Source organism: Corylus avellana, chromosome 2 (assembly GCF_965113065.1).
Source record: "Corylus avellana chromosome 2, dhCorAvel1.hap1.2, whole genome shotgun sequence".
Taxonomy (NCBI): Eukaryota; Viridiplantae; Streptophyta; class Magnoliopsida; order Fagales; family Betulaceae; genus Corylus; species Corylus avellana.
The window spans coordinates 4269041-4292151 of NC_142491.1; the positions used below are offsets into that span (position 1 = coordinate 4269041).

At 36.8% G+C, this 23111-nt stretch overlaps 5 protein-coding genes across 6 annotated transcripts; 3 read left to right on the top strand and 2 right to left on the bottom strand.

Moving 5' to 3' along the window:
• The first annotated feature begins 3080 nt into the window (after positions 1 to 3080).
• Positions 3081 to 6735, top strand: LOC132163651 (C2 calcium/lipid-binding plant phosphoribosyltransferase family protein). The gene is made up of 4 exons (XM_059574023.2): positions 3081 to 3762; positions 4051 to 4823; positions 4958 to 5623; positions 5707 to 6735. The coding sequence occupies exons 1-4, from the start codon at positions 3081 to 3083 to the stop codon at positions 6667 to 6669; spliced, it is 3084 nt and encodes a 1027-aa protein (XP_059430006.2). The 3' UTR covers positions 6670 to 6735.
• A 506-nt stretch (positions 6736 to 7241) lies between these two features.
• On the bottom strand, positions 7242 to 10040 carry LOC132167726 (large ribosomal subunit protein eL6). The gene is made up of 4 exons (XM_059578752.2): positions 9730 to 10040; positions 8684 to 8790; positions 7703 to 7884; positions 7242 to 7608 (listed from the first exon to the last, which is right to left on the bottom strand). Exons 1-4 carry the CDS (start codon positions 9984 to 9986, stop codon positions 7453 to 7455), a joined length of 702 nt encoding a protein of 233 aa, XP_059434735.2. The 5' UTR covers positions 9987 to 10040; the 3' UTR covers positions 7242 to 7452.
• A 658-nt stretch (positions 10041 to 10698) lies between these two features.
• On the top strand, positions 10699 to 13429 carry PSRP2 (RNA-binding (RRM/RBD/RNP motifs) family protein). Its single transcript, XM_059603986.2, has 4 exons — positions 10699 to 11127; positions 12075 to 12176; positions 12305 to 12604; positions 13160 to 13429. Exons 1-4 carry the CDS (start codon positions 10810 to 10812, stop codon positions 13196 to 13198), a joined length of 759 nt encoding a protein of 252 aa, XP_059459969.2. The 5' UTR covers positions 10699 to 10809; the 3' UTR covers positions 13199 to 13429.
• Positions 13430 to 14990: 1561 nt separating this feature from the next.
• On the top strand, positions 14991 to 15885 carry LOC132165485 (Thioredoxin superfamily protein). Its single transcript, XM_059576075.2, has 2 exons — positions 14991 to 15221; positions 15494 to 15885. Exons 1-2 carry the CDS (start codon positions 15077 to 15079, stop codon positions 15745 to 15747), a joined length of 399 nt encoding a protein of 132 aa, XP_059432058.1. The 5' UTR covers positions 14991 to 15076; the 3' UTR covers positions 15748 to 15885.
• A 351-nt stretch (positions 15886 to 16236) lies between these two features.
• SYN3 (Rad21/Rec8-like family protein) lies at positions 16237 to 22864 on the bottom strand. 2 transcript variants are annotated; one of them, XM_059575538.2, is made up of 14 exons: positions 22639 to 22864; positions 21320 to 21581; positions 21181 to 21227; positions 21043 to 21092; positions 20852 to 20922; positions 20311 to 20747; positions 20099 to 20219; positions 19883 to 20019; positions 19274 to 19788; positions 18774 to 18813; positions 18564 to 18609; positions 18345 to 18480; positions 17062 to 17208; positions 16237 to 16437 (listed from the first exon to the last, which is right to left on the bottom strand). In XM_059575538.2, exons 1-13 carry the CDS (start codon positions 22760 to 22762, stop codon positions 17110 to 17112), a joined length of 2085 nt encoding a protein of 694 aa, XP_059431521.1. In that variant the 5' UTR covers positions 22763 to 22864; the 3' UTR covers positions 16237 to 16437; positions 17062 to 17109. The 2 variants fall into 2 exon arrangements, with proteins under 2 accessions (XP_059431521.1, XP_059431519.1); XM_059575536.2 differs by having other exon boundaries at positions 18564 to 18612.
• Positions 22865 to 23111: the final 247 nt, after the last annotated feature.

Below are 23111 nucleotides of genomic sequence, written 5' to 3' on the forward strand. Positions count from 1 at the left end.
AATGAAGCCAATAAAATCTAAAAGGGAGAGAAAAAAAAAATATTTCAAAGATAATTAAGATTTCCCTTAACAGAGGCAATAAATAAATTCATGTAATTTAGCCCGTGTTAAGCAAGAAAACACCAAGCCAAATTGGTCGCCAATACTATGCCCAAGAAGGCAAGAATAGTTATAACTTAGTAACTTTCATTTGAAAATTAAGAAAAAATAATATAATTTACAGGCTACATTTAAGAAGACAAAGGAAGAGTTTAGGGAACATTAATGTGTACAACACAAAATTACAATTCACAAAAAGAGTATGCTTTTAACATATATTTCAATTGGATTTGGCTTAGGTGATGTAGAAACAATTGCAGGCGAATCTCCAAGAATGAGCCCATTAGCCTCGAATCAATTAGTTGATATAAGAAGTGCAACTAGGGGTACTATAGTTTCTTATAAACTAGCGTGATAATCTGCGTAACACATATCACGTCAGCTATTAAACAATTGAATGTACTTATCAAATTTTGTTGCTTAATTTCTTTTCGCTCATACTACTTGACACTCATGTGAAACTGTCCCTCAATTATTGAAGTCTAACACGTGGAATATATTAAAATGAGAGGTGAATGACGGACACAAGATTCGAAGTCAAGATCTTCACTCTAATACTATGTTTTTGACATGTCCACAAGAGGGGGAAGGAGGTACCTCTTGGAGACACTCTAATACTATGTTAAATGACAAGTTATACCAAAAGTTTAACCTGATAAAAAATATAATACAGTAGTAGGCCATTATCACTACACAATTTTGGGCCCCAAGCTCAAGCTCAAGCTCCAAAGCTTAAGGCTAACACCCATTTCACCAGCATGGAGCCTGGCTATGAATTCTCAGCCCAGCATGCATATGGAAGCAATATTAACCATGATCAATCAACTCAGCATCATGTTTTGAAATTCCAAACTTGAGTTCATTATTAGCAAGAAAAATATCAGCATTGCATAATGGGTTTCTTTTGAAGGATCTTAATGAAAATTGTTATAATTTTTCCATTAGGGTGTTTATTCAAGAGTTGCATCTGTTAAACATATACAACCTTCGAACGGTGATGTTTGTTCACCATGAATTCCAAACTTCTGAATTTCCTTAGGATTTTTCTTGAGATTAACATTAAAGATTATTATCTCAAGAGCGTAAAGTGGCGTAACATGAGTTATAAAAAATTACATGTCAGATTTATGAAAAACATTCTTATGGACCACCTCAAAATCTTACAAAGAATGAAGTTCAAATTTCAAGTGTTAGCACGGATGATAGTGATAAGCCTGCGAAACATAAAGTTAGAGTTCAGCTATGTAATGTAAGGAAACCATCTCTTTAGGTTCTTTTGAGGTTGTCACTGTCTGAAATTAGCCATGTAACCAGTAATGGTACTGTTGAATAATATTGGAAATTGTTCATAGTTAGGAAAAACCCTAAGATGTGGTTCCATAGTTAAATTACCAATATTTTTATTTTGACGCCGTGTTGAATCGCCATTTATTTTAAAAGCTTAAATTTGTAAAAAACGATTGATTTAATCATTTAATTAATATTTTAACATTAGTCGCTTGAGAAGGAATTAGGCTGGCTAAAAATATGTTTCATCGACTTCAATATTGGTCTAAACAAAGGTGGTGACAACAAAATAATAATCATGATTTAAAGTAAGAGAATAAAGCACAGGAAAAAGCATCTTTGGCCATGGTCACAAGGGCTTAAGCTGCTTTTGGTTTCTTTCACCTCCATCTCTGCCTTTAACTCTATGTTCTCTCACTTTCTTTTCATCACTTTGGCATTGCTGGCCAAAGAAGAAAGGGATGTAATATACAAAGTTGAACATTGTTGGCCAGAATGAAGGGTCTTACAAGTAAAAATTTATTAGTATAGAATGCATAAATTTTTACACCATATCATCAGTGGTGTGGATGTAGGCATTTAAGGCCGAACCACCCCAAATTCTCTTGTGTTCTCTTTCTCTTTTGCTTCCACTTTTATTTTCTTATTTTACATTCTACGTATATTTCTACAATGATAAACTAACTATCAGGGTTAAATGTTATTTTGTTACATGTGCTTTGGATCATTATCAAATTGCTACATTGGTTTCAAAAATTATCACACGCGGTACCTATGATTGTCTAATTAACAGAGTCAATCCCTTTGTCCATGTTTTGGCAAAAAACTTAACGGCCCGCTACGTCAAAACCTCTAAGCGTCAATTTTTTTTTTTTTTTTTTTTTTTTTAAAAAAAATTTTAATAATGTTGATGTAGCATAATGACATGGCATGGGGGACATGTCATTATGCTACATCAACATTATTTAAATAATAAAAAAAAAATTGGAAAAAAAGAGAAGAAATGAGAAGGTAAATTTTTTTTTTAAAAAAAAATTATTATTATTTTTTAAATAATGCTGATGTGGCGAATGGGACACTTGCCGAATTTTGAGAAGTTTTGACACGAAATTTTGTTTAAGTTTTTGGACGGAACATTGACAAAATGACAAACTCCATTAATTAGACAACCTTAGGTATTAATTTGATAACTAGACAACCTTAGGTATTAATTTTATAATTAGACAACCTTTTTGACAGTGTAATAATTTTTGAAATCGAGGTAGTTATTTGATAATGGTTCAAGAGAAATGTTATACACATTCTCAAATGTAGCTATGAAAATCACTATTGGATCTAATGTCCAATATTGATCCATCCAAAATATAAAGGTAATTTTTATTGTCACGTCGGGGAGTGTGTGTACCATTTTTCATAAAGTTTTATGCTTTCCCTCCAATTTTGTCTAGTCCTACTTTGGGTTTCTGCAGAAGTACAGAACTCACAGGCAGCTTCTCCATCAAACCGTTCCTTGCTTCATCCACAATAACACCAGCCGCCAATGAGGCAGAAAGAGAACGTTTAACTAGTACTTATTTTTTATCTTTGCCTACTTAAATAGAACTTCTTTGCTTCCGAATCGAGTTTGAGGTCTCTTTTCAGGTGCTACTTCCATGTTGCTTCTTGCAGCAGCAAAGTAAGTAAGAAAAAGGAGAATGAAGCTAGTGGTGGAAGTAGTGGATGCTCATGATCTTATGCCAAAGGATGGTGAAGGGTCAGCTAGTTCTTTTGTAGAAGTTGATTTTGAAAACCAGTTAAGCAGAACCAAAACTATCCCAAAGAACCTCAACCCCATTTGGAACCACAAACTTATCCTTGATTTCGACCAAACCAAAACCCACCAAGCCATAGAAATTTCTGTTTACAATGAGAGAAAACCAATTCCAGGCAGAAACTTCCTTGGTCGAGTAAGATTTCCTTGCTCAAATATTGTCAAGAAAGGTGAAGAAGCTTATCAAAGATTCCAGTTGGAAAGGAAGTGGTTCTTCTCACCTGTAAAAGGAGAGATTGGCCTAAAAATCTATCTTTCATCAGAATCTAGTTTTAGCCCTCCACCTCCTCTTAATTCTCCTCCCATTTCAGAAAATACAAATCTCCTTGGCAAAACATTAGCAGCTGTTCCCAAATCAAAAGTTCCTGTTGTTGAAACTCCAAAAGTTGGTGTCATAAGCAATTCTAGTTCCACTATTGCAGCAGTCGAGCCTACTGGTGCTGATCCTGTTAAAGAGACACAGGAAATCAGGGAACCTGCAGAAGAAAGAGCAGGAAGAGCCCAGCACATATACAAGCACCAATCTTTGCAGCAGCCCGACATACCTGTAGAGAAACAACCACAAGGTATTGTTAAATCACCGCTTATCCCCAATGCTTAAGCTTATAAGAATGAATGAATTTGATCATTTAATTTTTATTTTCACACGTATAGGTTCAAATTCCTTCTTAATACATGAGACTTAACACGTAAAATATTTAACTGATATGAGAATAAATAATAGAGACAGGGTTCAAACTGAGGACCTTTGCTCTAATAGCATGTTAAATCTTGGAATGAGTGGTGATCACCACTCATTCCAAAAGCTTAAGCTTATAGAGATGAATTTAATCATCTAATTTATATTCTATCAGTTGTCCAATTCACCATGCACCAAGCCAATCCACAAGCTCATCCTAGCCTCCAAGAGGACTACGAATTGAAGGACACCAACCCACAACTTGGTGAGAGGTGGCCAAATGGTTCAGGCTACGGCGGAAGAGGGTGGATGAGCAGTGACAGATATGACCTTGTTGAGCAAACGTTTTATCTATATGTTCGAGTTGTGAAAGCAAGAGATCTTCCTCCGAGCACCATTACTGGTAGCTGTGATCCTTATGTGGAAGTCAAGCTGGGGAACTATAAAGGAAGAACAAAGCATCTTGAAAGGAAAATGAATCCAGAGTGGCATCAGGTGTTTGCATTCTCAAAAGAACGCATTCAGTCATCAGTACTAGAAGTTTTTGTGAAGGATAAAGAAATGGTGGGAAGGGATGATTATCTTGGAAGGGTGGTTTTTGACTTGAATGAGATTCCAACCAGAGTTCCACCAGATAGCACACTGGCTCCTCAGTGGCACAGATTGGAGGACCGGCGCGGGCAAGGGAAGGTAAGGGGGGAGATTATGCTTGCAGTTTGGATGGGAACACAAGCTGATGAAGCCTTCCCAGAGTCATGGCATTCTGATGCTGCTGCTGTTTATGGAGAGGGTGTTTTTAACATCCGATCAAAGGTTTATGTATCTCCCAAACTGTGGTACCTCAGAGTAAATGTCATTGAAGCTCAGGATGTGCTGCCCAATGACAGAAACCGCCTCCCAGAAGTTTTTGTCAAAGCTCAGATTGGAAACCAAGTGCTGAAAACCAAGGTATTCTTAAGTCACTACTTATTTCAAAAGTTTGAAGCTGGAGAGACAGGTTCAAACTTAAAACCTCTGCTCTAATATTATCTTAAATCACAATTTATCCAAAAAGCTTAATCATTTAATTCATATTCTAACAGGTATGTCAAACTCGCACCACTAACCCATTTTGGAATGAAGATTTAGTCTTCGTGGCAGCTGAGCCTTTCGAGGAGCAGCTGTTTGTTACAGTTGAGGATCGTCTGCATCAAGCGAAAGACGAGGTGTTAGGGAAGATAAGCCTACCACTTGACATGTTCGAGCGGCGGCTTGACCACCGGCCAGTTCATACTCGGTGGTTCAATCTTGAGAAATATGGTTTTGGAGTCTTGGAAGCTGACAGGCGGAAGGAGCTCAAGTTTTCAAGTAGAATTCACCTAAGAGTTTGTCTTGAAGGTGGATACCATGTATTAGATGAATCAACTATGTACATAAGTGATCAAAGGCCAACGGCAAAGCAGCTCTGGAAACAGCCAGTTGGGATGTTGGAAGTGGGCATTTTGAGTGCACAAGGGCTTCTTCCAATGAAGATGAAAGATGGAAGAGGGACTACAGATTCTTACTGCGTAGCTAAGTATGGCCAGAAATGGGTTCGAACAAGAACAATCCTTGACACCTTCAATCCCAAATGGAATGAGCAGTACACATGGGAAGTTTACGACCCCTGCACAGTGATAACATTGGGAGTTTTTGACAACTGCCACTTGGGTGGAGGTGAGAAACCAACTGCTGGTGGCACTGCAGCAAGAGATTCCCGGATCGGAAAGGTACGGTTAAATCACCACTTATTTCAAAAAGCTTAAACTAATAGGAATGAATGAATTTAACTATTTAGTTTATATTCTAACAGGTACGTATTCGGCTATCAACACTCGAAGCTTATCGAGTATATACACATTCTTACCCACTTCTTGTTCTTCAACCACATGGAGTAAAGAAAATGGGAGAGCTCCAACTAGCCGTTCGCTTCACTACCCTCTCTCTAGCTAACATGGTATACATTTATGGCCATCCCTTGCTTCCAAAAATGCATTACTTGCATCCCTTCACAGTGAACCAAGTAGACAATTTAAGATACCAAGCCATGAATATTGTGGCAGTGAGGCTTGGTAGAGCTGAACCGCCTCTGAGAAAAGAAGTGGTGGAGTACATGTTAGATGTAGACTCCCACATGTGGAGTATGAGAAGAAGCAAAGCCAACTTCTTTCGTGTCATGTCGCTTCTTTCCGGCATGTTTTCAATGAGCCGATGGTTTGGCGATGTTTGTGACTGGAAGAACCCCATCACATCAGTTCTGGTTCATATGTTATTTCTGATATTGATTTGGTATCCAGAGCTGATACTTCCAACCCTCTTCCTCTATATGTTCCTCATCGGGTTATGGAACTATAGGTACCGGCCGCGGTACCCGCCGCATATGGATACTAAACTCTCGTGGGCGGAGGCGGTGCATCCGGATGAGCTTGATGAGGAATTTGACACATTTCCAACTTCAAGACCGCATGACATAGTTCGAATGAGGTATGACAGGCTCAGAAGTGTTGCAGGGAGGATTCAAACAGTGGTAGGTGACATTGCAACGCAGGGGGAGAGACTTCAGTCTCTGCTCAGCTGGAGAGACCCAAGAGCAACTAGCCTTTTCGTATTGTTCTCTCTTTGTGCAGCTGTGATGCTTTATGTGACACCATTCAGAGTGGTGGCTCTGCTTGCAGGCTTGTATTACTTGCGGCACCCTAGGTTCCGGAGCAAGCTACCTTCAGTACCAAGCAATTTCTTCAAGAGATTGTCGGCTCGAACAGATAGCTTACTATGATCGATACTAAATGTTGGAAACTATAGTTTGGTTTATTGCTTAGTTCTTGTGATTTTACCCTTCCTCGTCTGAGTTTCAATAAATGGAAAGTTCAAATTTTTTTTTTTTTATTCTCCCCCCCTTTTTTTTGGGTAAAATATTCTATGACGTACACATTGGGTTAAGACCCACAAAAAACAATTGATTTTACGGAGAAACACAATTTGATAAAAGAAAAAACTTCGATTTCATTGCCCCATAATAACATTGGTGTGATAAAGTGATAAAAGGACCCATTTTAAACTTGGACAAAACCTAATAACCTTATCCTTGACGTTTAAAACCCGAATAATAAGTCCATATTAGATGAAAATCTAACCTTATTCTTGAAGTTTAAAACCCAAATAATAAATCCATATTATATGAAAATCAAAGTAATAAATCTGATTTTTTCCTAAATATAAAAAAAATCTCTATAAGGACTCGCATGTCCAAGCAATTGGGCAGATACCCAAAATTCGTATGCACAAGTGAACCATATTAGTTCTCTAGAAATCTGGAAAACAAAATTTTCTGGGATATCTCCATGCATATATGGAAGAACAAATCACATCATATATATCGGTAGTCAGTAGCACTTGCACCCGCACAACCAAAATTGGAAAAAGGAAAATTCCTTGAAACAATGCATCACCTAACACAACATCAAATTTAGCTGTCTATTACCAATGGAACTTTTAAGAGTACATCTGCTACGACCAAGTTCAAGCAAAACAAAACAAGGTAACGATGAGAAAAAAAATTCTAGAACTTAAGCTCATGGGGCTTCATGCCCGACTTAAGAGAGAACCTCGCAGCCAAGTAGGCCTTCAAGTCTGCAACACCCTCGATGAATTTTATCAATGGTGTATCCACTGTTTTCTGGTCATCTTTTTTCTCTTGTGGGAGCACATTCTTCTCCTGCAATTTCAAAAAAAGACAATAGGAAATCAAAACAAACACCAAAAAAAATCCCACGATTCACAACAAATACAATCAAAATTAACAAACTAACCTCTTTCTCAGCCTCAAAAAACTCGCCTTCTCCCTTCTTTTTCTTCTTCTGAGCTTCCTTGGCAAAATACTTGTCATCAAACTTATCCACGTTAACTCCAGAGATATCCACCTTTGTGGAAGTGGCAATCATATAAGACTGATTCACCCGTCTAAGAGGAACACCATTAATCTTGAATGGTCCTGCATTGGTAAGTTAAAAGATATTAGCAAAGCCATAAATAAAATTCGTGACATTGGGCAAAGGCAAGTAAAGGCCCTAACCTCTTCAGTTATTCAAGTGCATCAAAATCTAATGATCCACAAAACAGGAAATTAGAGAAAACTTGTTTCTGCATTACCAATTTTTCAAGACCAACCAGAAAAACTAATAACCAAAATAGACTTATTAACCATTACACTACCTGCCCAATGAAAATAATGGTGGAATTTTTCTTAAAATGAAGCTCTCAGAACATAGATTGTGGTTTGATCTAATTTGAATTTGAAAGATAGCTGAACATGGCAAATTTCTGATAAATAAAAAGCTGTTTCGAGATACTCACCATTTAATTTTATGTTGGTTGATTTGTTTATTAATGAGAAAAATAGCATATGCATATCAAGTGCACAAAAATAAAAATCTCATGATATGCCCACAATCAAATCCAACCACAAATATGCTCCCAAAAAATATCACATTTTGCTCCCGGTCCAAAGAATCCTACAAGATAAATCTACTTGACACCAAGTTTGCACAAAAACTGTGTCGAATGATCTTCTGCTTGGGCAATTACCACATACACACATATTGCTAATACACTTAGAAAATTCGTTATCAATCACATGATGTGCTCAAACCACCACCACAATGGGACACTACAAAAAGACACTTCAATTTGAAAGTAGGAGAACCAAACGTACAGAAACAAGCAACTCCAAATATTTCTCCTATAACATTGTCTTCTCAGTCAAAATATGTATACCAAAACAAACCACTCACCAGTGACCAAAAGCAATCCAGATGACAGCTGCTTCAGGAAAACAACTCTCTTTCCCTTGAACCTCCCAGCAAGTATGATCAGCACGGTACCCGGAGTGATACTAGCCCTGCAAATTGAAAAAAAAAAAATTAAAGAAATGAAGTTTACAAAAATAGAAAACCATATAAGACAAAAAATAATTACACTTGTCAATTAGAAAAATACAATTGGGGTAACAGAAAATGAATATTCCAATTCAATTCATCTAATTGAATGCAACGATCTCTATTGAATAAAAATCATAATTGGTTGTCTATACTAGGTAAAAGAAACGCCATCAGATTCAGCTATTTTATCCTTTCCCCGACATTTTCACAAACATAAACCAAATTGAAAAACCTACAAACAAACTAGATAGTCACACACATGTATATACCAATAATGATTATAACTTCCACCATTTCCCACATTTTCCAATCAACTGCCATCGACCACTACCAAAAGAAAAGGTACACAGACCACCACAGATATAAATCCATAAATCCGATAAGATCAACCCAGAGAGAGATTCATTGGAATGAAAACTACCCTCGAGCAAATTAAACATACAAATACATGTGGACATGCAAGTCTAAACATTTTCCCCACATCTTCTCAGCAACCAAACAATGCCCAAAAGAATCCATATCACACTCATAGATACATATAGTTGTAGATATGTATATAAAAATTAACAATAAATAGATTCATCGAAATGAAACTAACCACAAGAAAAATGATGTACAAAGCTTAAAAATAAACATTTTCCCCACATATTATCGCCAACCAACCACTCAGAACTCAATAACCATATATACACCCATAAATACATATAATTGCAAGCATCATACCCTAAAAGAAAGAGATTCATCGAAATGAAAACTACCCGGGAGTAATAAAAACCACAATTTTCCCACATTTTCTCACCAACCAAGTAGTACCCAAAAGAACCCAAACTTATATACATTCAATTGTGAGCATAGACATACATATACACCCATATCTAAAGGTAAAGAGATAGATATACCTGAGCTTGGTAGGCTTGTGTTTGCGTTTGTTCACGAGGGGCTTCTTGACATCATCCGCCGGGTAGAACTTAGGAGGCTTCTCGGCGGGAGAGGGAGCCTTGGGCTGGGCGTCGTGGCGAGGGAAAACTCCGCCGTTTTTGGCCTTGATAGCCCAGAGACCTCTCTTGTGGTACATCTTCGACCTCGAGAACTTCCCAACCCCACGGATCAGATCAGGGTTCCTGCTCACCTTCGGTGTTTTCTGCTTCGGCGCCATTGATTCCTCTCTCCCTCTCTCTCTCTCTCTCTCTCTCGGTCTCTTTGAGTGAGTGAACGAAAATGAGAGGCTCTACCGCAAAACCCTAGTTTGCGAAGGTTATATATATAATGTATTTATAGGCGGGTCGGGTGTGAAAGCCCTAGAAAACCCTAATGCGCTGAAGAGCAGGCCTATCTCAGGCTTGGGCTTGGGTTTTGAGAATTTATTTACTTATTTTTTTGTTACTCCAAATTAACCATCACTTATAAATTTTTTTTATTTTTTTATTTTTTCATATCTCTCGTTAAGATGCAAGTAACAGGCTAACAGCTAAGACTTAGCTTCATTTCCATGTACAATACTTGAAAGAATATTTTTTATTGTAAATTATGTAACACATCTTTATTTTTTATAACATAATTTACATTTTTATTAGAGTGACACTCCATTTGACTCGTAGCGGGACATTTTATATTTGACCTTTTTTATTTTTGCAAGTCTGATTGATTAAGGATTTGGCGTCCGATCGGTTATTCAAGAATCATTAAAACATCAATAATTTTCTTAAAAAAATGTTTTCATCTAAAAACAATATACATAAAAACAAATGGAACTTAAATGTCAAAATCTTAGAACTGAAATTTATAAAAATAGATTTAAACTCAATTAGATATTTTCTTTTTCTTTTATATTTATTATTTATTGTATTGTATTGTAGGCCTGGCCTAAACCCACAAACAAACCAAGGCAAAAAGCCTCAACCAGATAATGTGAGAGATAAACCCCCTTCTTCTCCCACTCTCTCCTCAATCCCAGAACTCAATCCACTTCCTACAAAGAGATGGCTTCAGTCTCATCCCTGCAGCTTTCAGCTCCCATTCTCCTCCACAACCCCACAAAACCCCTCACACTCCCACCAAAGCTCCATCACCAAACCCACTTCCAAAACCTTCCAAAGCTCACTCTTTTACCTCTCATTCTCACCCACAAACGCTCCCAAACTCTGCTCTTGGCTGTTGCCGAGGAAACCCAGGTGGCTTCGGTTGACCCATCCTCGCCGGCTGCGAGGAGATTGTATATAGGTAACATTCCGAGGACCGTGGACAACGCCGAGCTCACCCGGATTGTCGAGGAGCACGGTGCTGTGGAGAAAGCTGAGGTATTTTGTCTCTGAAAGACTGAAAAATTCGCTCGCAGTTTTAAGGATTTATTGTTGTCAGTTGTGTATGTAATTGTTGTGCTGTTTTGGTAATTGGGTTGCTGAAAAGGTTGAGTTTTGGTACTATGGTAATTAGGATATTACCATATGCCCTCGCGTGAAGGATAAAGTGTTTGAAACATGTCTTTTGGCAGAAGTTCTTATGTGTGTGTTTCGAAAGATCAAAAAAAGTCTTTTTGTGGAAATTCATGTGTGTGACTGTGTGTGTGTTTTGGATAAATTAAGGTCTTAAAACGGTGCATTAGACTGAAATAGATACTGGGTTATGTTCAGTGATACAAACTGATTTCTGTGACGTGGTGGAAAGCGGTGGCTGGGTGTAGATGGAACTTGTCCTCTTGTTTTTATACTCTATATGACTTTAAGTTTGTCATGGTTATGGTTAGTGTCTCCTACTTTTTACAAAAATTTAGGAGCATGGGTAAAATTTTGAACTTTTTTTTCCTGAAGTTGATTGCATTGAGATAGTTTAAAGTTTAGAGCATTGATCTTTTACTTGTGGCCAATGAGAAACAAGTAATAGCTGGGAATAAAAATGATATTCTTCTTACATTGGTTATTGGTACTCCATCTGAAGATTCCATATAAAGATCTACTTACAATTGCACACAGAATTCTGAAGGAGATATGGTCACCAAGATTGACTGGAATTCTAAATTTTAGGGACCAGCCATACTTTTTTCTCCATTACAGTGACCCTCAGTAAACTTTTCTTCTAAATTTAACTGAAACACATAACACTGGGAAGCATATCGCCAGTTGAATGGTAGATGTATGATAAGTACTCTACAAGGAACTACTGATTTGCTATTTGAGGTTTTTTTAGTTCAATACATACGTTGATCTGACAATTTGAGATGACTTTCTTTCCATTTTTTTGTTCATAGGTGATGTATGATAAGTACTCTGGAAGGAGCCGCCGATTTGCATTTGTTATGATGAAGACAGTTGAGGATGCAAATGCAGTAATTGAGAAACTGAATGGAACTGTACGTTTAAATTATTGAACAAGAAATTATATTCATAATCACATAACGCCACATGCTAATATTCATTGCTCTCATATTCATCATTTCATGGTGAAGGGCTAATGAGTTCCATATGCTGTTAATGACAGGAAATTGGAGGACGTGAGATTAAAGTAAACGTAACAGAAAAGCCTTTGACGACAGGAGATTTGTCACTTCTCCAGGCAGAGGAATCACAATTTGTTGACAGCCCCCACAAGGTTTATGTAGGAAATCTTGCAAAGACAGTAACAGCAGATACACTCAAAAACTTTTTCTCTGAGAAGGGACAGGTTCTTAGTGCAAAGGTTTCACGGGTTCCGGGGACCTCAAAATCCAGTGGGTTTGGCTTTGTTACCTTTTCTTCAGAGGAGGATGTAGAAACTGCAATCTCATCTTTGAACAACACTGTAAGTTGTTCACTGCCCCTGTTTTACTTAATTGAACCTTGGTATATCTGAATATGCACAAACATATGCACCAGTAGGCGGATGGTTACATGGACATATATTTTCGTGCACTGCTATTCTTGCTTCTGAATGTTAGACTAGCTTTCCTGCACTTGTGGATGGCTTGTGTTTGTGTGATTCCTGAATATTTTTCAAGAAATTCTGATCTGTTAGTTATGATTCCCATCTTTGATTGCTGTCATGATGCCTCTAGTTCATCTTCCATAATGTCCTTCCATCATTGACATAGAGGGATATCTATCATCTATGTTTGCACAGGCATGCTGTTCATGCTACATTTTATTCATTTAATTCTGAAATCCCCATCATATCTTTCCTGGTGCCGCTTCCTCAGCTTCCATGATGCCATCACTGGCCCATGTCTTTCATGAAGATAGCTATTCATTTGTTGATAATAATTGGAACCCTTAACGATATTGGCTTTCTTGTTATCTATTGTAATTCTTGTTTGGACAATTCATTCCCTAATAGTCTATTACTCTTTCTTCAATGCAGTTGTTAGAAGGGCAATCAATTCGTGTAAACAAGGCATAAAATAGGTGGACACACCATGGTGTTTGGAGCATGTCCATTTTGTATCCTTTGTATGAAAATTAGGATGGTTTTTGTTCACTTGAAATGAATTTTAGGAATTAGTACTTTGTCTCTTTCATAGTTCTGATTGTATTTCTGGTAGAATTCTGCACTTGTTTCTCAGCAGACGCCCACTGGTGCATCTGCTAGTAAAAAGTATATAGTACGGGGTAATATGCCAAGCCTGGCAAATTGGTGCCTCTAATTATGATCTATTCTTCAAGTTGATGATAAATGAGCTCAATCAAGCCTTCTGTTGTTCAAGCTTGGCTTTGTTGAATATTACCAACTATGATTCTCAAAGCTTTACAGTAAATGAAAAATGCTAGAAACGACACTTTTATCTCACAACTATTTCATAATGCTAACGTGGTTGTCTTCGTCAATCAATCTATGATTTTTTTTTTATAGGACTAATCCAAGGGTTGATTGAGACTTCTAATGATATTTATGAAATAAAAATGTAGTTTATAATATTACTCTTAGTAAATGGATAAAGTTCTTTTTTTCCTAAAGTAAATGCTCCTAACTAAGTCTATTATGCCGATACGTGTCTAGATGCATGCGATTTTCATTAATAATTTTAATTTTCACATGCATTTAATAGTCTATTTTGGAAGACTTTTTTATTAACCCAGTTTAGAATAATTTCTTGTCGAAATAACTAGACAATCATATTTTCGACCATATTCACGTTCATTCTAATTTCCTATCAAGTTCTTGACCTTTGTTTCCCTTCTTCAATCACATTTCAATCTAGACAAGAATAGAATGGACGTATATCGGATGCTAGTGACCTACTTTAGATTGCAGTTTTAATAAGTGAAATTTTAAAAATTATATTTTTAAAATCATAAAGACGTTTGGTAAAACATGTTAAAAAGTACGTTTTTATCAAATATTTGTTATGCGAAATTGTGATTTTGGTTTAAATTCGCTCTTTTTCAAATAAGCACTTCCTAGATTGCTTATAGAAATTATAGATATTTTTCATATTTTAAATTAAATGCTTTTTAAATTGCAATATCAAAACGCCTTATGTTTGTGATATCTTTTAAAAACTTAGATTATTCTTGCAAAATCGTAATCCCAAATGTATCCTTAGTTTACTCGAGTGATAATTGAGCTTGTTTGTTAATACTTAAAAAAAAAAAAAAAAAAAAAAAAAAAGCATTCAAAACTATTTTTGCACATCATAATTAAAAAATAGAAAACACCTAAAAATCATTAGTTTGAAGATCAAATTCATATTTTAACCTTATGTTAATCTTAAAATTTATATAAAATTTACTTGTAGGTCCAATTCTAATCCAAACTCGTTGAAAAAAAAAAAAAAAAAAAAAAAATTTAAAGAGGAGAAGAGGGGTTGAGGTGTGAGCAGATGGGGAAAGTTTATTTTTCCCATAAATTAAATTAAAACTCAGCGAAATACAAGTTGAACAAGAGCATATCCTCTTAAAAACTAAAGAATTAACAATATTTTTACAAACTATATTTCTTATTTTGAATTAATCCATGAAAATATATATATCTGAAAATAATAATGAAATGAGGAAAAATCGCACGCAAGGAATTCATTCTGTGTTTCTTTTCTTCATTTCTTGCCCACGAGCACGACAAATCATTCAAAATCATCCTTTTGCGGACCATACCCTGCATGGCACGAGCAGAACACAGGCTTTAGAAAAAACAAACACCAAATAACACAGGCAAGGGCATTGAAGTCATTTGCCCGAAGATTAGCCTATAAAAGGGAGACCCTGCACCTGCAGGTTGCGTTCATCATCCTCTGCAAAACATTCTTCCATCTTTCCCATACATACCCTCGAGCAACCGAAGATGCCGCTGAAGCTGTTGGACGCCACTGTGTCAAGCTTTGATAGCGTGTTTGAGAAGTTCAGATCAGAAGCACCCCAAAACAAAGCCAATCTGATTCTCTTCTTGGCTGACAAAGACCCTTCTACCTCCCTCAGCTGGTGCCCTGGTAACACACGCATACCCATATTCATTTTTCTCTTTCCCCATGACAGAATTCTTGCGTTTCTTCTTTATTACTGCACATTGTTTATGGGTTTTTGATATTTTGTGACGATGCATCGATTATTAGATAAGACTTCCAAAAAGGGTTAAAGAGTAGACCATGATATACATCAATTGCTTGATGAAAAGCATGAAAACATTGGGCAATGAATTCACAAGTTAAAAGTGTTTCAATATGCGATCAAGTATTGACCTTTTGGCCCTCTTCTTTTCCAGATTGTGTAAGAGCTGAGCCTGTAATCTACAAGAAGCTGGAGGCAACAGCAGATGATGTTGTGCTTTTGAGAGCTTTTGTTGGAGATAGGCCAACATGGAGGAATCCCCAGCATCCATGGAGAGTAGACTCAAGGTTTAAGCTCACAGGAGTTCCAACACTAGTCCGCTGGGAAAACGACACCATCCGAGGCCGCCTTGCAGACCATGAAGCACACATTGAAAATAAAATCAGTGCCCTTGTTGCTGGCAACTGACTGTTTATTGCTTCCCATATGTATAAGATGGTTGTGACTTCCATATGTTCTTGGGGCCATCTTTTTTAAACTATTGGTAGTTTATTATGTATCCTTGTAAGGCCGGTTACCAGTCAATGAAATAAAGTTTTCATGCAAGTGATAATATTTCAGTTTAGGCCATGTGGTAGCTAATCACTTTTTGCTTTGATTAGGGAAGCACCAAACAAGGGTATGGGCAAAATATGTTCTTTCTGATAAGATATATGCATATGGTGCTTTTGGAAAGATGAATGCCAAATACTCGGTAGCTCATTTTGCTTGAAATCAACATTTGCCTTGGATCTGGTAAAAACCAATAGCTTTTCCCTATGAGTAATGCTCTATGCGATGGGATGAGAATGTATTATATGACATTCCTAACTACATTGCAATCATGATTGTAGTTTCATAATTTAGCACAACATCAAAATAACAAATGGGACGCCAACCAATTCTGTAAGCAGGAAAAGAATTATATTAACTTATATGCTGAACAAGAGTGAACAGCCTTTAAACTACAATAATTTCACACAACTTTGCTGCTTACAATAATTTAGCATCACCTACAAAGATCCTAGTAGAAAAATGTTCTAAGCATAGAATCCAAAATTGAATGCTGCCGCTGTACAAATCCAACAGCATTTGCTTTTCCTTGGCTTGGTAACTCATCTGCATTTTTCACAGGAAATCTTATCTTAGTCTAGATAAAAGAGACACTGCAGGGGTCAGGAGAAGGAGAGAGATAAAATTGATAAGATAGGGGTAAAGGAAAAGTGGGAGGCCAAAAAGTCACTTTCAATGACTGAAGTATGGCCTTTCATTCCTCTCTTGCAAAGCTTCCCAATTGCCAAACTAAGCCAAGTGGCTAATGCCTCAATATATTTATCATTATGATAATTATAGTCAATTTGCATATATTTTATTGACTGTCCAAAATCTTATCCAGCCCAAAAGAGAAGGAAAACAAGAATGAGTTTTGTCTAAAATTTTCCTGACTATATTGCTTTTGCACCTCCGATTCTTTCATCCAAGATTCATCTCAAATTTGAATGGATAGCTCTAAAACTGAAGAAAACCATACTTTGAATCAGTAGTAAATCAACAACTCTTAAATTCTTATGCCAGACTGGCCCAAATCAGACAACAGTAACCTAATAAAATACAGTCATTATAATCAGGCGATTTCCCATTAAAGTAGTCCAATGCTGATTGTAGAAGACTAGTTAGGATATGTTGGTGAAACTTTGACCTAGTGAAAAAGCTTGTACCCCACAGTAGCAGTTAGATCCTTACCTATATATATACATGAAGGCTGCAAAACAAGTCTCGTAGCTTTGTAACTCAAATTTCAGCCTTTGAAAGTGTGGGAGTCAGCTTCAAACTAATATCACCATAAGGTTCTTCTTGTTGTACATCAACCAGTCCATTACTCTTCAAAACCTGTGATTTACCATGAATAATCACCTATCTTTACTGACCTCACAAGTAAGAACAGATAAAATAACCAGTTTAAAAAGACACTTGTAGTTCACCGCAGTGCACATTTCTGCATGCTGCAGACCATATTTTTATAGAGCTACAACTGATGGTATTAGCAGTGGAAGAACTTGTGCCTAAAAGTCAGGTTATTCTATCCTTCATTAATAGAAGGACATCTACTAGAGATAAATCATTATGATATTAATAATATAGAAGAATATGGGGGTCAGATGGTTGAACCAATGCAATTATCATGTTGATGAATTTGCTAAACACAATTATGTGTAATCTTCCTGTACATGCCAACAGGCTGAATACCAGCATATTTCATATCAGAATCTAAGAAGGCATACAGCTTATGGTCATAAGTACTCAGTAAAGGTGGGTTTTTGTGAGTATTGTACTAAAATATATTAAATTAATTATTCAACGTTGGTAACTAATCATCACATAATGTCAGTATTAGTAACCAACCGCCCCAGGACACAAGAAATGTTCAGCACAAAACTACTCAGATTGAAAAACTATAGTAGTGGCAAGCCAGATGAAAACAAAGGTTTTAGTGCTATGGCGTTCAAGCCTGAGATCGTTAGAAATGAACTAATAAACCTGGAAAACTAAATGAAATCACTGTACTTGATCGGTAAACTATCCATCATGTCTACTAGATACATTCAGAAAGCTCCAATTGTTACCATGCGATTTTAACATGCAAGGAAGAAGAAACAGCAGGACAACTGATAACTAAACAACTCAAGACAAGAACATGAAGATGAAGAACAAAAGAGAGATTCTTTAGATTAAGTCATTAGTAACTGTCAAGTTTGCGACACAAGAAACTAACCAAATACTGAGAAGATGTTACAAAATCCCATGCTTTTCCAATATTCAAGGGAGTGAATTTCCTTTGGATGCAACTTTCAATGAAATAACATCATTCACCCAAACAATGCATATCCTTAAATAAAATACTGAATCATGTTGCTGCACCCCAATTAAAAAAAAAAAATCCTCTTAATTATTTTCAAGTGCTAAGACCTACCCTATATAGATATCTTGCGAAGATATGGCTACATGGAAATGTTTAAGAAACTTACCAGTGTCTCAAAGAACATTCGAGCACATATCTTTCTTGTTTTTCCTTCTAAAATCTTGTTTAAACTGAGATCTTCAGATAGATCTTCTGAGATTGGGTTGATAGGAGAATGCCTTCTTAAATATTGAGCCATAGCCCTGCACCCCAATAACATTTAATATGTTCATTGTCCACCAAAATGTAATTAACAAACCACCACTAACAAAGTTTCTTGTAGTACCTGCTTCTCACAGACAACGAGTCAACTCCTCCCATTCCTTGGGATCCTGCTATAAGCATTAGATATGTTATCCACGTATTGCATACAAAAAGTGGAATTCCTAGAATCTCTCCACATACTATGAATTCCTTTTTCATAACTGAAAAAAACACTTCCCACAATTTGTAGAATCACCCAAATCAAGACAAGTACTAACATTACTCAGCTTACCTGTTGGTGTATTGTTATCTGCTTCCAGAAAATAAAGTTCCTGTAATGAAATAATTCAATGAGTGAGAATAATGTTTAAATTAAGGTTTAAAATACAGCTGGTTCTTAAAGGAAGGCATGAGGTGAAGCACTAGGATGTTCCAAAACGAGTTGTAAAAACCTTGAAGATACCATATATTGTGCATACCATCATAACCTTAAAAAAGCCGGGTATGTAACAAATATATAGTTCACGTGGTTTAACTATCATGAAAACCCTTAAAGGATGAGGGATGTATTTCATGTATACAATATACTTTGTGGCAATCTCTTATTAAGTTCTAACACAAAGGCAATCCTTAGGGTGGATGGCTCAAATGATAAAACAAAAAGAACATAACACATATGGCTTCCAACTTCCCCAACATTATGCATCAAGCAGTTAATGGAGAAGGAAACATGGAAAATCGCAAGCAATGATATTTATTACTAAGAAAATCATATGAATCACAAGGACTTACATCTGCTTCTGCAGAATTCATCAGACCAGGGATATCTGAAAAGCCAGTGCGCTCTAGATCTAGTCGCTCCTCTGAATGTGTCATTGGTCTTTCCAGTTCAGACCTACAAGTTCCAGTGAATGCTGCTGGATCAGGTGTAGGAAGCACTCCGGTCTCACTGGTTGTTGCAGGAGAGAAGTCATGTCTTCTAAGAGGAGAAGGTGTGAATCTGGCTTGAGAAGGCACAAATTCAGGTAAAAAGTTGCTGCCATCATGGCCTTCAACATTTCGAGGAAGTTCAATTTCCATGTCAAGGTCAGGCACAGGAGCAGGAGATTGAGCATCACAAGGCTCTGGGACAGCTTCAGCTGTAGCAGCAGGAGATTGTGGAACCCTAGGCTCTGGGAAAGCATCATTTGTTGAAATGGGAGTAGCTGCAATCCTACGATCTGGAAAAGCTTCCTCGGAGACAACCAGATGGGGCTTTGAAGACATGTAGTCGTCCTTGAAAATATCACAGAGATCCATACATAAACCTGCATGTAAATGCCTGACTTCTTAAAAAATGAACACCTTAAAAGGGATGGTCAGCAGCAATAAAAGAATTGGCAAAGGGAAAGGTTCACTCACCAGTTAATGAAGGTTGATGAAAAATTTGTTCCTTTCTTAGGATGCTGTTCAACTTCCACACACCCAAAGCAGAGCAAGGGGCATCCCTTTTCTTCCGCAATAAGTCACTAGCATCTTCAAGTGACTTCTTCATAAATCTACAAAATTCACATCCTTACATTAGTAAACTAGTACAAGAAGAAAAAAATGATCTATGGATTACATGACCAACCATACTTATTAGTCAAAACTGTAGACTTATCAAACTGCTTTCTCTTCCTTGATCTTGCCTTTGGCTGCTGAACAGGTGGTGTTGATCGAATAATTCCCAGTCCAGGAGAAATATCCCCTGCCATACCTAAAAATACAAAACGTTCAGAATCAAAACAATGTTGGACTCTATAATCCTCACATATCCATAGATTCAACAATGAGAAAACTGCACTTACTAAATGAAACATGCGTATCAAGAATCTCAGGAGCCTCTGGGGAAGCAGCAGAAGGTGGTGGTTCAGAACATTGCTGAAACAGTAAAGACTGCCCAGCAGATACTAAATTGTCCTCCATGATTGGAGAGATTATGTCCTTCTCGTTCATGATTTGGTCTAAAGATTCATTTGTTTCAGCCATGTCTTCCCCGTGATCTGGCAACACCGGAGGAAGGTTTTCTAAGCCAAAATCAGGGACAGCATCACGCAGTATTTCCCTTCCTGGAACATCTGGAGATATATTGTCATCAGCAAACCTCGTATTAAGCATTTCTGTCTGATTACTTGGATCAGCATCTCGAAAGTTCACATCATGCTGAAAATTTTGAGGCGTCCCGTCATTATTAAACCTTGCATTAAGTGCTTCCTTCTCAAAAATTGGAGGTGGTGTGGGAATGCTGTAATTTAACGCGAATAAAAAATAAGAATGCACTGTTCCTCATAGAAAAACAAAAAACAAAAAAAGCAGCCAAAGGATTTTAGATGGCAGTTGGAGACATACTCCTCCTCCATTTGTCTAACATCTGAATTGGGAACCATTTCTGGATGTGATGAGTCCATCATCATGATATCCTAAACAGATCAGAAAGTTTCTATTGGTGAAAATGCAATTGCAATACCTCAGGATTCAACCAACAATAAGATGAAAGCAATGACGGAAAACGTTGATATAAAAGAATAAAGGAATCCCACCTCATCAAAAGAAATAGCAACATAATGGTCTCTTCCAAAAGGAATTTGATCTGGTGCATGAAAATTTACTCAATTTAAGGTGTTTACTTCTTGAAAAAAGTACATAATTAAAAAGAAAAATGGAACTAGTTTGATAACCTGTCAATGTAATCTCCTCTTGACTCCTGAGGTGATTATCCGGAGTCCTGAGAATCAAAATCAAAATGCAAACTTGTCATATAAATAAAAATTTTGGAGTAAAGAAGACAGTGAAAAATAGAATTTCCAAGAATTATACCCATCACAGTATATCTCATCATCCAACTCCAACGAATCAAGGTCAAATTTGTCTGGCAAAGTGATCGATTGAACCGGCGCTTGTCTTGCATCCTCCGGCAAATTAAGGTCTATAGAAGCAAAGGCCTTTCTTAAACCATTTAAAACAACATTACAATCTTGGAACAGATACTCCACTTTCTTTGAATATATCCGAACAATGCCTAAGAGAAGGTGGCCCGACATTCTCAGCGCGATGGGAACTTCTGGAAACATGATTCGATCTAAAATAGACATTTGGATTACAAAGTGTTAACCAAATTTATTAGAAACAGCGCCCGTTATCACTTCGCTTTTTAACATGTAACGTTTTGTATAAACTTAAAAATGACAACTTAAAATATGACTTATCCAAAACCAAGCTGTCAGAAACTAAACCTTATCAATGAACTGGGTGATCAAATGGGAATCAGCTAATATATTCGTCTATGGGATACGAAAAAAACAATTAAACTCCAACAGACAAATTTACTCATCACGGAAAAACACCCAGAAAACATTGAACACAGACAATGCATTGAACCAGATATTTAAATAAAAATTAAAAATTAAAAATTAAAAAAAAATTAAAAAAAAAAAACAGTAAAAACCAAATCGGGGCAAAACTAATTTCACATTGAATAAGAAACTGAACAAAATTAAAGAAATTTTATTCATTTAAAAGGAAAAGACCAGAATGACAAATGACGACCCACAATGGCACAATGCCATTGAACAAGATAAGGAAACAGCAAAAACTCAAAATTTTCACCTTGACTAAGAAACAGAACAAAACCAAATTCAAACATACGCTCAACAAAAGTTATAGTCGAATAATGAGTACATATACAAGTACATACATGTGTATATTAAATCATTCCTCATTCCAAACTATTTCTTGGTTTATGAATAAATAAAATAAGAATTTCAGCATCAGTACAAAATCAAAGAAATTTCATTCCTTCACCAAAAAAAAAAAAAAAAAAAAAGCAACACCCAGAAACTCTTTTCATCTCTCAATGACCACACAGACAAACACATGTAATGAAAAGTGCAAATTGCAAAGCTGAGTTTAGTCAAATAAGTCCGTAACTTTAAACCATTTCTGGGCTCATGAATAAATAAAATAAGACTTTTTAGCATCGGATACAAAGTCAAAGAAATTTCATTCCTTGACCAAAAAAAAAAAAACACCGAAAAACTCTATTCATCCCACAATGAATTCACACACACACACACACACACACAGACATATAATGAAAGTGAAAATGCAATGCTGAGTTTAGGGAGCGTTATTCGGACCGACGGTGGAGGAGATATCGGTGGAGGTGTAGTGAGACTTGCGGAGCCGGTGCTGCAGATGCGCCGCGCACCACACCGTCCCCAGCGGCCCTTTTCTCGCCAAATAAGTCTGCGAGTAAAACATTCTTCTTCTTCTTCTTCTTCTTCTTCTTCTTCTTTGATTTGTTAGTTACAGCAAATAGATAAATAGAAAGAGAGATCGAGGGAGATTGGGTTCTTTGATTCGTTTTAGTTACAGCGAATAGATAGATAGAGGAAGATTGGGGGTTAGGGTTTTATCGGAAATTTTGGAAATTGAACAGTAGTGGGGGCGCGGGAATCGAAGAGTGGCGCGAAAGAAGCGTACGTGGGAATTTTGGGTTTTTTTTTTTCGTTTTGACGGGAAAGGACGTAGTCGTTGGTGGGGTTTTACGATAAATGCCATTGGTTTTGCCTTTGTCAAGTGATTTACACGGCAGCAAGATTTTTGCCGT